This window comes from Ciona robusta, chromosome 11 (genome assembly GCF_009617815.1).
Source record: "Ciona robusta chromosome 11, ASM961781v2".
Classification (NCBI taxonomy): domain Eukaryota; kingdom Metazoa; phylum Chordata; class Ascidiacea; order Phlebobranchia; family Cionidae; genus Ciona; species Ciona robusta.
In genome coordinates this window covers 3,125,154-3,138,636 of record NC_143245.1, presented here as the reverse complement: position 1 = coordinate 3,138,636, position 13,483 = coordinate 3,125,154, and the positions used below count along the sequence as shown (strand labels likewise).

Sequence of the window (13,483 nt, the reverse complement as noted above, 5' to 3'; positions counted from 1 at the left end):
TTAATGTGTTGATAATTCTGATTATTAATAAATTTGGGAAAATCTTGGGAAATATTAATAAATAAACGTTGTAATGTCACCATAATGTGACTACTATGTCAAACTTAACATAAACTTTATTTCACTCTTCAAAAACAAGAGTGAAGATAAAATTACAGAAAAAAATTGAAAAGAATCAGCAGCAAAAACTTTTATAAACTCTTTCATCTACACATTGTTACAATAAACATACTTTGATTAAACTAATAATGTTGTGTGATAGACCCAATTTTCGATTGCTTAGTTTATTATTCTTTATATATTTTTGAATTACTTTTGTTTTTTACATACAACTCAAACCCATTACTATATCTGAACAGACAAATTAAAAACGCATTAATCTTAGTAAAAAAGTGTGATAACTTGAAAAACTTCCATACCTTCCACACCATCCATATCTTTCATAAATGATCCAAAAAAATTTGGATCGAGTAAAATAAGAATTTTCTTGACATCTTCATCAACAAAAACTCCCATTTCAAGCAAAGTGGTTGTAAGTCGGATTAAAGGACTGGGAAAATTAATATATTACGTTAAACGAAAAAGGTTCATTAAGAATTATTGAAAGAAACTTTTTTATCTTTGCATGGTGGTACTATGATAGTTGTAATAACACAGGTGTTCTGGTTTACACACCTTGTGCCAGCTTTTATGACTTGTGTAATTGCCACCTGTGTAAATTTGCTGGTGATCATGTTTGGGGGATTTTTCATTTTTTGTAATGTATGGCTGACAATTTAAACAACCCATAGTGATCACTGGGTTGAAGTAATTGTCGTTAAGTGTCTTGCCCAAAGATACATACGCACACAATGGTAGCAGTGACAAGCAGTAAACCTATAAACTCTGGGCTAGAGAAAGAAGCACTAATCGCTTACACTATTCTTACTTACACAAGCACATATTGTTGATTTTTCCCCATTATATCTTTGCAGTTTTTGTAGCAACATACAACCGCATCCTGTAGTTGAAGAATAACATTGTAACAAAGTTCATCTAATGGAAACTCTGGCACGTGTAACGGTCGCTCGTGGATTAAACTTGGACTGAAAAATAATGTGAAAATATCAGCGATGAAAATGAATTTTAAAATCTTTTTTTAATAAATGTAGTTTTGTTTAATAGAGCTGTTACGGTAAATTATGTTGTATTGACGATGTGACGTCCAATTAAAATCACTGTTAATAAGATAAAGGCAACTTTTATAAGATATCAAAATGTTTAAATGAATAAATGTGCAAGTTTAGATGTATAGTTTGCCCACTAAAAATAAATCTTTACTTTGTTTTCTTAATAAAAATATTGTTACTTATAATACAACCTAATTCACCCAGTCAAATACACAAACTAAAATTGATTCAAAAAGAAATTGGTAGGGAAAGCAGTTTATATATGTATTACTGAACATAACATAATTCTTTTATTTATCTTCTAAAAACAACCAGACAAACAGTCATTTTAAAACTGCTCTTTTCATATAAAAATAAATATAAGATTTATTGTAACTAGAGTGTCTGCTGCATAGGTTATACCCTGATGTAGTTTTGCCATATAACAGTATTTTCAAAGTTAAAGGAATAAATGTAACTTGCTTTATCATCCAGTTACAGAAAATGACAGTCATTATAATACGGATGTTCTGTTTCATACACCTTCCAATATGGTTTACGAGTTATCACATATGTAACTTGGCAAATGACTCTCTTTTTTTGTGTATGACTTATAATTTGGACAACCCATTAGGGACCACGGGTTGGAGCAATTGCTGTTAAGTGTCTTACCCAAGAACACAAATGAGTCTACCAGCAATGGGGCTGGAAGCCATAACCTCTGGGTAAAATGCAGATGTGCTAAACACACAGAGAAAAAAGATTAAAAATTCCTAAACTACTTACTGCATAACAAAGTTGACTTGCGACCAATGCATGCTGGGTCGTAATGATGAAGTTGAACCAACTCCAGGTAATGTTGGATCCTTTGTTTCAGGGTTTGCAAACAATCCAATAGAACGTGTCATCTCATTTAATGGAAACATATATTCATGTTGGGTGTTTTTCCTAAAGTTAAATCAGATCAAACCTTTTAAAATTATACAGGTAAAGTATTTAGAGTTTTTATCATAAAATGAAAAAAAAAAAAAAAAACAGTTTAACAACTTTGGAATAACCACAATGATCACGATGCGTTTACAAGCACACTATTGGCAATTTTTTAGGCTTTCATTTTTATGTTTTTTTTTATCATAGAAACTTCTAGTTTTATAACTCGGTTCAAAAAAATGAAGGAGTATAATATTAGAATGGTTTAAATATAATAATTAGTCTAAAAAAATGACAATAGTTAAAAAACCTATGCTCTTGATGACTAAAAGTCTAGATTTAGGTTTCTGATTCTTATTCCTTTTAAATAATGTCTTAAGACATAATTTAATATCTCACCTAGCATTGGCATGTGGGGCAAGATGCATTTCAATGAGTAAGTTGTGGTATGTGGCACGAATTGAACCGATTAGATCATTGTTGCGGACAACGTGCATCAATTGTTTCTGATCCACGTAGCTGCAAAAATAACAATATATAATTTTTTTACAGCATTTTTATAGCATGGTGTCAATAATTTGTGAAAGTACACAGGAGGAAAAAGTAAAGGTAGTCATTGGATGGGGGTAAAAGATTAAATTTTGCATACAATAACAGAAACACACAAAAAATGGTTTAAGGGTATCAATATATTATTATACTACTAATCGGTTGAAAAGAGTGCCCTTGAAATAAGTTAACTTTCTTTAATAAAGATAACACTCCTGTTTTTAGTTAACAAGCATTACTGAAATTACAAAGACAATATAAAGCATGAATGAATGTATCTTGTTTTATCCTTGTGTGGCAGGGCAATGTCATTATAATACCGATTTTCTTTCATACATCTTATACTGGCTAACGAGTTACTATGTATGTAACTTTGTAGAATTTTTTTGCTGATTTTGTTATGTATAGCTGACAATTTGAGCCATCCATAGTAGGTGTCTTTCCAATAGACGCATACGCCCACAATGATAGCAGCAACCAGTCTTGAACCCATAAAGTCTGGACTACAGTAAGGCGTTTACTACTGCCATAGACCCGCATTTTAAGTACTATGAAGAATGCAACATACCTGCATAAAGCATGGGAGACTCTGTGGTTACCCAATGCACACATTGAGCGGTAAAGTTTCAAAGTTTGTTCATGAAAATGTAAGAGTTCTTCATTTTCAGTAAGTTCAAGAAGATCTATACATCGGTTTTCTTCAGGTACATGAAGTACTGCTGCATTATCTGTAAATGTAAGTTACAGATTACTTGCTAACAGCATTGTTTAGTGAGTATTCAGAAGATTAAAGTATTAACTTAGCATGCTCCAAATAGAATTTAGCCATTCATGCTTCTTAACTAAATTCCATGTTTCTTATACACAAGTTTATTTTAGATTAAATTATCTTATTTAGCGCATATTTTAAGCCAAAGTCAGGATATACTTTGATTATACAGTAGGATTGGGAAATATGGGACACCTTTAGCACATAATAAACGAATATCCTGATAGTGTTTTAAACAACTAACAACGATCTATGGGAGTTGGGGAGGATATGGTTTATAGTTTGCTGAACAGTATTTATTTACTACCAAATAAGACAAAAAAAAATAATAAAAAGCTGTTCCATCTTCCCTCGACCCACATATATATTTTGTTTAAAAATAATTATCTATGTCATACCAAAACAATTCTGGTGCAAAAAAACAACTATAGTGATTTAGAACAGCTAGTGTATAATCTTACAAGCGTCAGTATTAGATGGTTTCAACTCCGAAGTCCAACCCTTTGATCTAACCGACTCTCGTCTACATTCAGGATGTGGAAGTTTGCTTGGCATCCTCGTCCATGTTACTTTACGTAAAGATTGGACCACCAAACGTGGCGGACATTGTGGGATTACATTCTTTCTTTCACATTCAAGAACCGCTGCTGATAATGGCATGCAGTTCTGTAATGAATTACAATGAACAAGTAAATGAATGTAACTTATTTAACCTCGTGTGGCGGGGAAGGGATAGTTGTTATAACACATGTGTTCTGTTTTATACACCTCGTGCCCGCTTAGGAGTTACCACAAATGAACCTTTCTGGGTGAATATTAATTTTATTGTGTTATGTACGCCTGACAATTTAGACACAGCGCAATGTCGGTACTGTCTTGCACAAGGACAAATAAGTTTACTAAATTATTGATTTGGTTTCACCTTAGATCTTCCAAGTTCAAACTGGAATACTGAATGTGTTGTGGGAAAACTGAATACAGCTGGGTAGAGACGTACGTTAGGTTCAACCTAAACAATAAAAAAAGATGTTGTTTTAGATTTATAAATATATTGTGTCCCAAAAAATTGACCGTTTTTACAGAATAATAACTTTGGCAATTTTTGTTCAAATATATTTTTTTACAAAACACAAATTAGAACTTGGTTTAAAACATAGACTGAAGCTTAGTGGTTTTTAATATAATTACTCCGAAACTTATGTTTTATATTTAAATCAGTTCTACTTCATTACAAACCTGGTAAAATGTATTCAGATTTTTTCCATTTGCTGTAAAAGTTAGCAACCCTGTTGATATGTCTATTATACATGTGACCAAAATCCCAGGAGATGATTGGTTAGCGGGAGGGGGCGTGGCACTTGTCTGCTGATGTAGGTCACCACCCCACAGGACAAAACAATTGGAACGTTTAACACTGAAATAAAAATAAATTAACTTTGCATGCACACTATAGACCATTTTCTTCTAATAACATTGTTTTAATTAAATTTAAAATTGTTTTAAATCCAATATGAAGTACTTTATATTTAATTTAAAATTGTTTTAATTAAATTTAACCCAATATGAGTTACTTTATATTGTATTATTGGGTTCAGTATTGACAGATTGGTTTTGACACTTTTACTTAAGCATGTTTTTTCATAGCATGTTTATAACGACGGTTGTTTTGCTGCTAATTCCACTTTCTTTGTTATTTGAATTAATCTGATCTTTATTACAATATTTAGGGAGATAAATAAAAAATTATTACTTTGTTTATAATTAATTTGGGTTTAGGTTTATTGTGCATCGTATTTATTAGCTTCATGCACTTTATGTGCGCTTGGGGGTTGATTGCTATTTTATCTGTATGATTGCCAAAGTAATTACAGGGTTGGAACTATTACCAGTAAAAATCTGCCCAAAAACACACATTGCTTAATGATATGGAAAACTCTAGAATCATTAAATTTTACCTCTCGCTAACTTTTCCTTTATCATCACCCAATGTAATTGTTACAGTTGGAATAAATTCCTGTTGAAATTTTTCTGCATTCCAATGAAAGTCTGATGTCACCCAACCCACAAAGACGCTTCCTGGGTCTTGTTCGGGAAATATTCGTACAGAGAATGAATACTGGGTCGACTGCAACAACTGAAATAAAACTTTGTTTTAAATTAACTTGTGAGTTAACATTGTCCAGTGCCAAAAGGTCAACTTAGACCCAGTGGTTACTAGCGTTGTTCAAATTTTACAAAAACCAATAATCACCAGAAAGGTACATTTGTGATATGAGGTATATGAAACAGAACACCCATGTTATAAATCAAAAGTAACAGAATGCGAATGTCACATGGCCTAATTTATAATACCATTACGCAAAACTACCAAGTTTTATAAAAGGTTAACTGCGTAATCAAAATAATGACGTAACCTGGTCAATGTCATTCTTGTACAAAACATCAGCATATTGATCTGGTAACACTTCCTCTGTTAGTCGTGACTTGGCTGTGTTGTTCACCCCATTATTTCCTTGCACCATTGAAGATTTAGGTTTGCTAAAATGAAACTTGGAAACTTTCAAACCTATAAATAAACAAAACAGACTTTAGTACAGTAGTTGTCGTGACAAAATTACAAGCTTTAATGTAGAATGTATTAGACTGCAATTGCAAGCGCACACGACATTAAATACACAAAGCTCACAATATATACAAAAGTGATTAAAGTTAATTGACCTGTTGCAACACAGTATGGTATAAACTTACAACAGCTTTTCAGGCTTTATGGGCCTACGTTTTAACATAATGTTTAACAGGTTATGCTTATAAAGCAAAAAACACTTAAAATATCTATTTTTTATGAAAGAACTTACATATTTTTTAAAAATTTATAGGTATATATTTTTAATTCATTGTCACATAGTTGTTTAACATGGTATAATAAATAAAACATTAACATTTAATTCATGCCTGGTATCGGTAGTGTATTGGAATTCCCATGATGATGATGATGGTGACGCTCATTCTTAAGGTCGACTGCAGGTAAAGGTGGTGACAAACCACCTCGGGCAGTTTTACGAAGAACTTCAAAATCATTGTCGATATCTAAATATGTTTTTGAACTCATAAGTTTTATTTTACAACAAAATGCAGTAATTGACTACTTTTTTGGAGAAAAATACCTGAAAAAATATAAACAACAATAAGATTGCTTTATAAATATTAGAAAGTAACACCTACTTTTAAAGAAAAAGTAAATGTAGTTTTACACAATTAAATTTGCATATAATAAAATGAATACTGTTGTGTTGTTTTATTTATTGCATAACCATTGTAAAAATACCTTTAAACATAGTACTTGCTATATCTTAATAGCTGGGGAGTTTGTTTTTGAGATCTTAAAAAATCGAAACTTTGTCTGCTATATGGCATACTAGTACTAATATGTTGGTATAATGTATTAGTATATTGGTATAATACTAGCATAAACATAAACAAAATACCAAACTAAATATTTCAACCAACCTTCTTCCATAACTGATTCACTTTCATTGAACAAATTGATGATGTGTCCGGGACTAAACAAAAACAAACACAATGTTAGTATATAATAATTCAACCAATGTAGCTTGTGTTACCTTTTCGTAAATACAGTTGCCATAGTAATGGGTAAATTTAATCGAGTGTAGAACCAATCAGGCGTGAAGTCATGTGATCCAGTTCCACCAATCTGTTTATGAATCACCTTCAACCTGGGTGGCCTGTGGTTGCTGTGATAAATTGTAAAAATAATGATATAAAAATAATAATTTATTTGTCTCTTCGATTACAGTAGCAAAGATCTAGAAATATTTTAATCGAAAAGACAGGATATGGTGATAAAACAGCAGTTGTTAAAACACGCTTACAGTTATTTAAAAACATATTTACATTTAATTGGGAGCAAATAAGCTACACCTAGCAAAGAGCGATATATGTTTAACTATTATTAAGTTAAACTTCTAACAGAAACAAAAGTGTGCGTCAAGACACAACCCGTTTAATGGGGGGTGGGCTTTAAAGAGGATTAACCTGAAGATTGATTGGTGATAATAGAATATTAAAATTGAAATCTAAAGGTTATGACCATGGCAAAGTGGTTTGCGTGCCTGCCTCTAACCAAGAAGTTACAGGTTCAAGGCTCTTCGCTGTTACCATTGTGGACATATGTGTTCTTGGGCAAGACACTTAACGGTGATTGCTCAAACCCAGTTGTCCCTTATAGGTTGCCTAAATCCTCAGTCAAACATAAAAAAAAATAATTAAGTAACCAACATGTTATAATGACTTTCGATTCGCCAGGAAACCACAAATGAAAATATATAAAAACAAATTTGAAAAAACTGTTACCAATAAATTGGAAAATGTACTGCTGAAAAAATAAGTAAACTTACTTTGCTGGAAGTCTTTTAACTTCAATATTTTGATCAGTTTCATCAATATTGCAGAAACTTGGTAAGTTCTTTGTAAACCACATTGCAATTGGGGATCTCATACCACTGAAGCAATGATGGGAAATTATTAATCAAATACTTTATTTTTAGGTTTATTTAGCATGAATTTGCACTATAAAAATGAAGTGGTATTTTTTTATTTGATCAAATTTTCAATTATGAAAATAAACAAAGCACAGAATAGTTTTATACATATTTTACTACATTAAACTGATTGGAATTAACCAGTTACAGTTATTTTACTTCTTACCTGTAACACATGTGTTCTTTGTCAATATGTTACACATAATTTATTTAACATGCTTTAAAACCTAAGTATCTAGTTTAGTTTTTTGGTACTTACAAAGCAAACGGTTGAAACCCTTCTTGTTGGCCAATGGAAGAATAAAACTTAAAAGTTCCCGAATCCTTAATACAAAATTAATAAGTTTTTAATATTTTTGCCTGACTAAAATAGTTTGTTAAATGTGAATTGATTTTGTTTACAATAATAAATAATATAAAATCATTTTTGAGGGTATCATTACTTTTCTTTTCAATATGTTAAATTTCTTACCCGGCCAAAATTAAGAAATCCTCTCTGGTCAACAGCCAAACTAACAACAGGAACCAGAGATATATCTGAAGATAAATTTTCGAATGCTGTCTCCTGACCATGTCCGTCAATGAGTAACTCACCATTCAAAGTGAACGCTGAACAGAAAATACAGGTTGAGAAAATGTTCCTAGTTAATCTTCGCATTGAAAGTAACACGCTTTATCCACATGTGGGCGGAAAACGACAGTCGTTATAACACGGTGTTCTGTTTCATACATGTTGTGCTTGCTTACGATTTATCACAAATGTAACTTTGTAGGTAATTGTTTTTTCTGTAACTTTGTAGGTGATTGTTTTTTCTGTATCTGAAGTAACTACTGTTAAGTGTAATTGTGGGTGTACGGCAGGGAAACTTGAGGGTTTTACAAGATTATAAATGTGTCCGATTTTTCTATTCCTTATATCGCTTGCTCGATTACAAACCACCATGTGTAAAATTTTTTTTGTACGAGTTGCCGTGAAAATTCTTACAATGACACACACGCCCACAAAGGCAACAGCAATTAGCTTCGAACATATTATCTTCTGGTAAAAAGTGGGAGAATCACTGAGCCATTACCGTGCTGACAGTAATACTCTTTTGGGGGCCATGATTTAATTTGAAATTAAGCAAACTTGATGAAGCCTTGTCGAATAGCAGACAAATGATGAAAATAAAATAACGTTTTTATGCCAGATGAGCCACTAAGGAATAGTTTACATTATGCCTGGTAGCAAAAGTAACAGAATAAGATCGAAAAAAAGATATTAAAAAGTCAACATATACTCACAAATGACTCCTTCATTGAAGTCAAGCAGACAACCAACCACATCTCCAGCATTCCATCTTCGACCAAAACTTTCAGCTCCATTATTCCATTTTAACGCCTATAACATGAACAATAGTAAAACACAACCTTTTTCTTAGGTCTTTAAATACGGTAAAGGTTGGAATATTTAAAAGATTGAAGAAAGGGAAATTAGAAGCAAAACAACAGTTCTTAATTAATCTTTTTTCATTTTATGTTTTTGGCTTCAAAATTTAACAATACCTAAAATAAAATTAAAATTTGAAAAAAGTATTTGAAAATAAAATTAAAAAATACAATAAAATTTTTAGAAAGTTTTGTTCTGTTGGAGGGCCAATCTTACATTATGTCCATCAAATACAAATGCTCTTGCATCAGCACCCAGGTCAGTGGAAGCCAAACAATCAGGAGTTGCCCAACCAACTCTGATCTCTCCTTTCGATTCAACCTGCCAAAAGTAAAAAATATTAGGAGATAATCTAAGTTTTTACATCTAGAAGAAAATTGTTATACAAACAAGGTTTCAACTACAGATTTTAATTTCTGCTTGCCAACAGAAAAAAACAAACAAAGTATATATTAATGGATTAAACACTTCAATTAGTTTATCTGATTACACAAATTGTTTAAATAAAACAAAGGTATCGCTATTTGCAACATTGAAACCTCATTTATTGCTGCTAATTTGAATGAATAAATAGCAACCACTTGGTTGTAGATGCTACATGTCTTGCCCTGAGACACATAAGCCTACAACAGTACCAGTGAGATTTAAACCTGGTATTGTTCAGTTACAGTCAAGTGTTCCATCCATGCTACTATGAATGAATGAATGAATGTAATTTACTTTATCCTCGCGTGGCGGGAAAACAACAGTCGTTATAACATGGGTTTAACACCTCGTGCCAGCTTACGAGTTACCATGTATGTTACTTTGTGGTTGACTATTACTATGACATCAGCATGCTAGTTCCGGCGCTGTGGCCCAGTGCTTATATAATTGTTTATATTTGTTCTTGGAAAATATCTCTAACGCCAGTTGCTTCAACCCAGTGGTCACTAATGGATTGTTCAAATTGTCAGTGATACAGAAGAAACAATCACCACAAATTTTTATACGTGGTAACTCGTAAGTGGGCACGAGGTGTATGAAACAGAACATCTGTGTTATAACTAATGTCGTTTTCGGCCAAACAAGAATGAAGAAAGTTACATTCAAATAGTTGTTTAAAAAACAAAACAAATCTACTTACAGTAAACTCAAAGTACCACTTGTCTGATTGGACAGCATGAGTTCGTTCTGCGCGAAATATTCTCATTTTGTTGCATTGAACCTGATTTTTCTTTTCTAAGGAAAAAAAAACATTACTCAGTATCGTACTTCATTTTAATTTAGTCAAGTTGCAAATGGTTTTAGTGCAAACTAGCATAAAACTGGATAACACAAATGTAACGACTAAGTTTAAAACTATAGAACTTATGCAAAAAACCTAAAAGTCATACTGACTACAACTTTGCAGCCATAAATAAAATGGAACATCAAACTTTATTACAGATTGTGAATATAAGTTTAATATTAAAATACTTGTGTCTTTGTCTTTTAATCTATCATCTGGTGGTTCAATCATGTAGCCATGCCCAATCAGTGTTCTTATTAACTCTCGAATAGAATTTCTGTAAACAAACTTGATTAATATTTTGGCATTTGAGTTAAACAAAAATCTTTTATTAGATTTCAAGGCCTGTAGGTGGGGGGGGGGCACCCTTACTTGTATCGTTGAAGTAGTTAAAACTAAACATTTAACGGTTTCACAGAAAATAACAAAAATTACAGCCCTATTTCATACTAATGATGGACAGTTGTAACTACAGTTTCCTATTGCACACTATTTGCATTTTATTCGTTTACTCAGTGTCTGCTCACAATTTTGTAAGTATGTAGCACAATGGTTGATTGTTTTAGTCTTTTTTATGACCAATTTGGACAAACATTTAAATTGCTAGTTTCGAGTGTTTTGCAAAAAAAAAACTGCATGAAGTGTCGAACGTGTCTCTGGTTATGAAACAAGAACACGTAACTACTGTGCTATGGAAATGCATTATGTAACTGAATGTAACTTACTTTATCCTCGGGTGGCCAGTACAGTCATTAACCAGGGGACAATCCTTCAACGTGGGTGTTCTGTTTCATACACCTCGTGCCAGCTTACGAGTTACCAAGTATATTAATTATTTTTTTGGGAGTTTTTTTGATTTTTTTTTGGAGGGGCTAATAATTTGGACAACCCATTAGTGACCACTGGATTGAAGCAATTGCTGTTAAGTGTCTTGCAAAAGGACACATAGGTAGACGACGGTAGAGCCTTGAACCTGATACCTCTGGGTTAGAGGCAGGCGTACATATACATAAGTGAAACACTTCAGCATGTATACCTGTTACTCTGCTTTGCTAATTCATCAAGAAGGGAAAACGGGACAAGTCTTGGGTTCCGTTTTTTCCCAACATCCTTAAGATTCACAAATAAAGAATAAGAAAGAATAAAAACTTCTTTTTTTACTTATTAGTATTGATTTTGACTTACAATAGCCAAGTTTAATTAGTAAGGTCTGATATTGGTAAAACCCAACACTATAATTAGTAAAAATACTTAACAATATCTTGATCAGAAAGCAGAGTAAATAAGAGTTAAAAATTGTTAAATAAATGAATCATAAAAATAATTTACCAGATTCACACCGTAAGTCCACCCCTGTTTAACCCGCTCACGTGCCCACACATTGTGAGCGTTATTTGCAAGTTTTTCCACCAAATCTTCCATTTGTTGTGTGAGTTTTATATGGGAGAGATCAATAGGTGAGGGTTTGTAGCCGCTTGCCATTATGTAACTTTATAAAAATATTAAAAATATGACTTTGTTATAACGGTATTTATAGTACAGTACAATATGTAAATAAATAGTAGGAACTGCACCCAGCAAGTTATACTCAAATAGTCAAATACTATTCTTAACTATTATAAAAAACGTCTTCAACTATAATACATTTCATCATTTAGGTAAAACGATTCGGACTGTACATTTTGAGATTCAATCATGTTTTGAGTTTTGAGTTTTTTTTTGTAAAATATTTATTTAGTTTCCAAAAAATTAAAAATATGACTTTGTTGAAACATCATTTATAGTCAGATACACCTTTTAAATGAATAGTAACAATTGCAGTATTGCACCCAGGTAATTATATTCAAATACTATTCTTAACTGGAAAAAAAAAAGAAAAATTATTATTTATTATTGTTACATTAAGTTAAAAAAAGTGGTTTTAGTGGTTTCAAAATATTAAAAAAATGACTAATATCAATGTTCCCCAATTTTTTTAACATCACCCTCATTCCATTCTCCAATATTCCTAATATTTTGTTGGGTAAACAAACAATGAAAAATTAGTTTAAAACCTTCGTGGTAGTTTAAGTTTCCTTAAATTGTATTCCGCCTCTTCGTCTGCGATTCCAACATGATAACCAAGCGCAATTATTGTCCTTAAAGTTTCATACGACATCGTTAAATTAAATGATCTTTCTTGAGCTGGAAGTCGAGCAAATTCAACCAAACAGGGATTTTGTTTCTTTGCTTCATCGCGCACCTGTTGCAGTAAATTCAATTAGTTGTTTGGCGCCATGAAAAACTAGTTAGTGCGTCTTCCTTTAACACAGAGGAGTTGTCACCTCTATAAATGTAGGCGTTTGTTTCCTTGGGCAAGACACTAACCGGCAATTTCTCTAATGATGTGGCCACAAATGGGTTGTATAAATTTTTATCAATTAGAAAAAAAAACACCCACAAAATTACACACATGGAAACCCCCAAGGTGGCACGAGGTGTGTGAAACACTTCTGTTATAACGATTGTCTAGGCACCAAACTTTTAAAATGCAGGGAAGGCAAAGATAGACAAATGTATTTGTTCATAAATTATTTGGTGCCATTGTTTACTTAACAGGGCAGTGTAGAAAAAATCAGGCTAAGCCTGTCTATCCTGTCACCCAAGACTTGGCGCCTTTTTGTATAAGTTTATCTTACCGTTCCATAACTCCAACCCCCTTGTATACGTGTCATTGCCCACAGTTCATGAATACTTTCAGCGAGCTTAGGAACAACCGCTTGCAAGAAATGTGAAAGAATAACCTGAAACAAATGTGATTTCTGGTTGTTTTTTTTGTTTCTTAATACA

At 32.3% G+C, this 13,483-nt stretch overlaps 1 protein-coding gene across 6 annotated transcripts in view; it reads right to left on the bottom strand.

The window, feature by feature from the left end:
* LOC149728085 (ryanodine receptor 2-like) overlaps nt 1-13,483 on the bottom strand; it is a 63,165-nt gene that overhangs the window by 37,794 nt on the left and 11,888 nt on the right. For all 6 annotated transcript variants that reach the window (XM_089889209.1, XM_089889207.1, XM_089889206.1 and 3 more), the window contains 24 exons: nt 13,333-13,437; nt 12,709-12,896; nt 11,984-12,143; nt 11,691-11,764; nt 10,843-10,931; nt 10,511-10,605; nt 9,601-9,705; nt 9,240-9,336; nt 8,428-8,564; nt 8,215-8,279; nt 7,812-7,916; nt 7,017-7,148; nt 6,904-6,956; nt 6,349-6,483; nt 5,811-5,962; nt 5,352-5,530; nt 4,633-4,810; nt 4,319-4,405; nt 3,858-4,062; nt 3,196-3,355; nt 2,478-2,597; nt 1,935-2,096; nt 933-1,085; nt 420-550 (listed from right to left, as the gene is read on the bottom strand). In XM_089889209.1, coding sequence (XP_089745335.1) covers nt 420-550; nt 933-1,085; nt 1,935-2,096; nt 2,478-2,597; nt 3,196-3,355; nt 3,858-4,062; nt 4,319-4,405; nt 4,633-4,810; nt 5,352-5,530; nt 5,811-5,962; nt 6,349-6,483; nt 6,904-6,956; nt 7,017-7,148; nt 7,812-7,916; nt 8,215-8,279; nt 8,428-8,564; nt 9,240-9,336; nt 9,601-9,705; nt 10,511-10,605; nt 10,843-10,931; nt 11,691-11,764; nt 11,984-12,143; nt 12,709-12,896; nt 13,333-13,437 — 3,067 coding nt within the window. The remainder of the gene's footprint in view (nt 1-419; nt 551-932; nt 1,086-1,934; nt 2,097-2,477; nt 2,598-3,195; nt 3,356-3,857; nt 4,063-4,318; nt 4,406-4,632; nt 4,811-5,351; nt 5,531-5,810; nt 5,963-6,348; nt 6,484-6,903; nt 6,957-7,016; nt 7,149-7,811; nt 7,917-8,214; nt 8,280-8,427; nt 8,565-9,239; nt 9,337-9,600; nt 9,706-10,510; nt 10,606-10,842; nt 10,932-11,690; nt 11,765-11,983; nt 12,144-12,708; nt 12,897-13,332; nt 13,438-13,483) is intronic.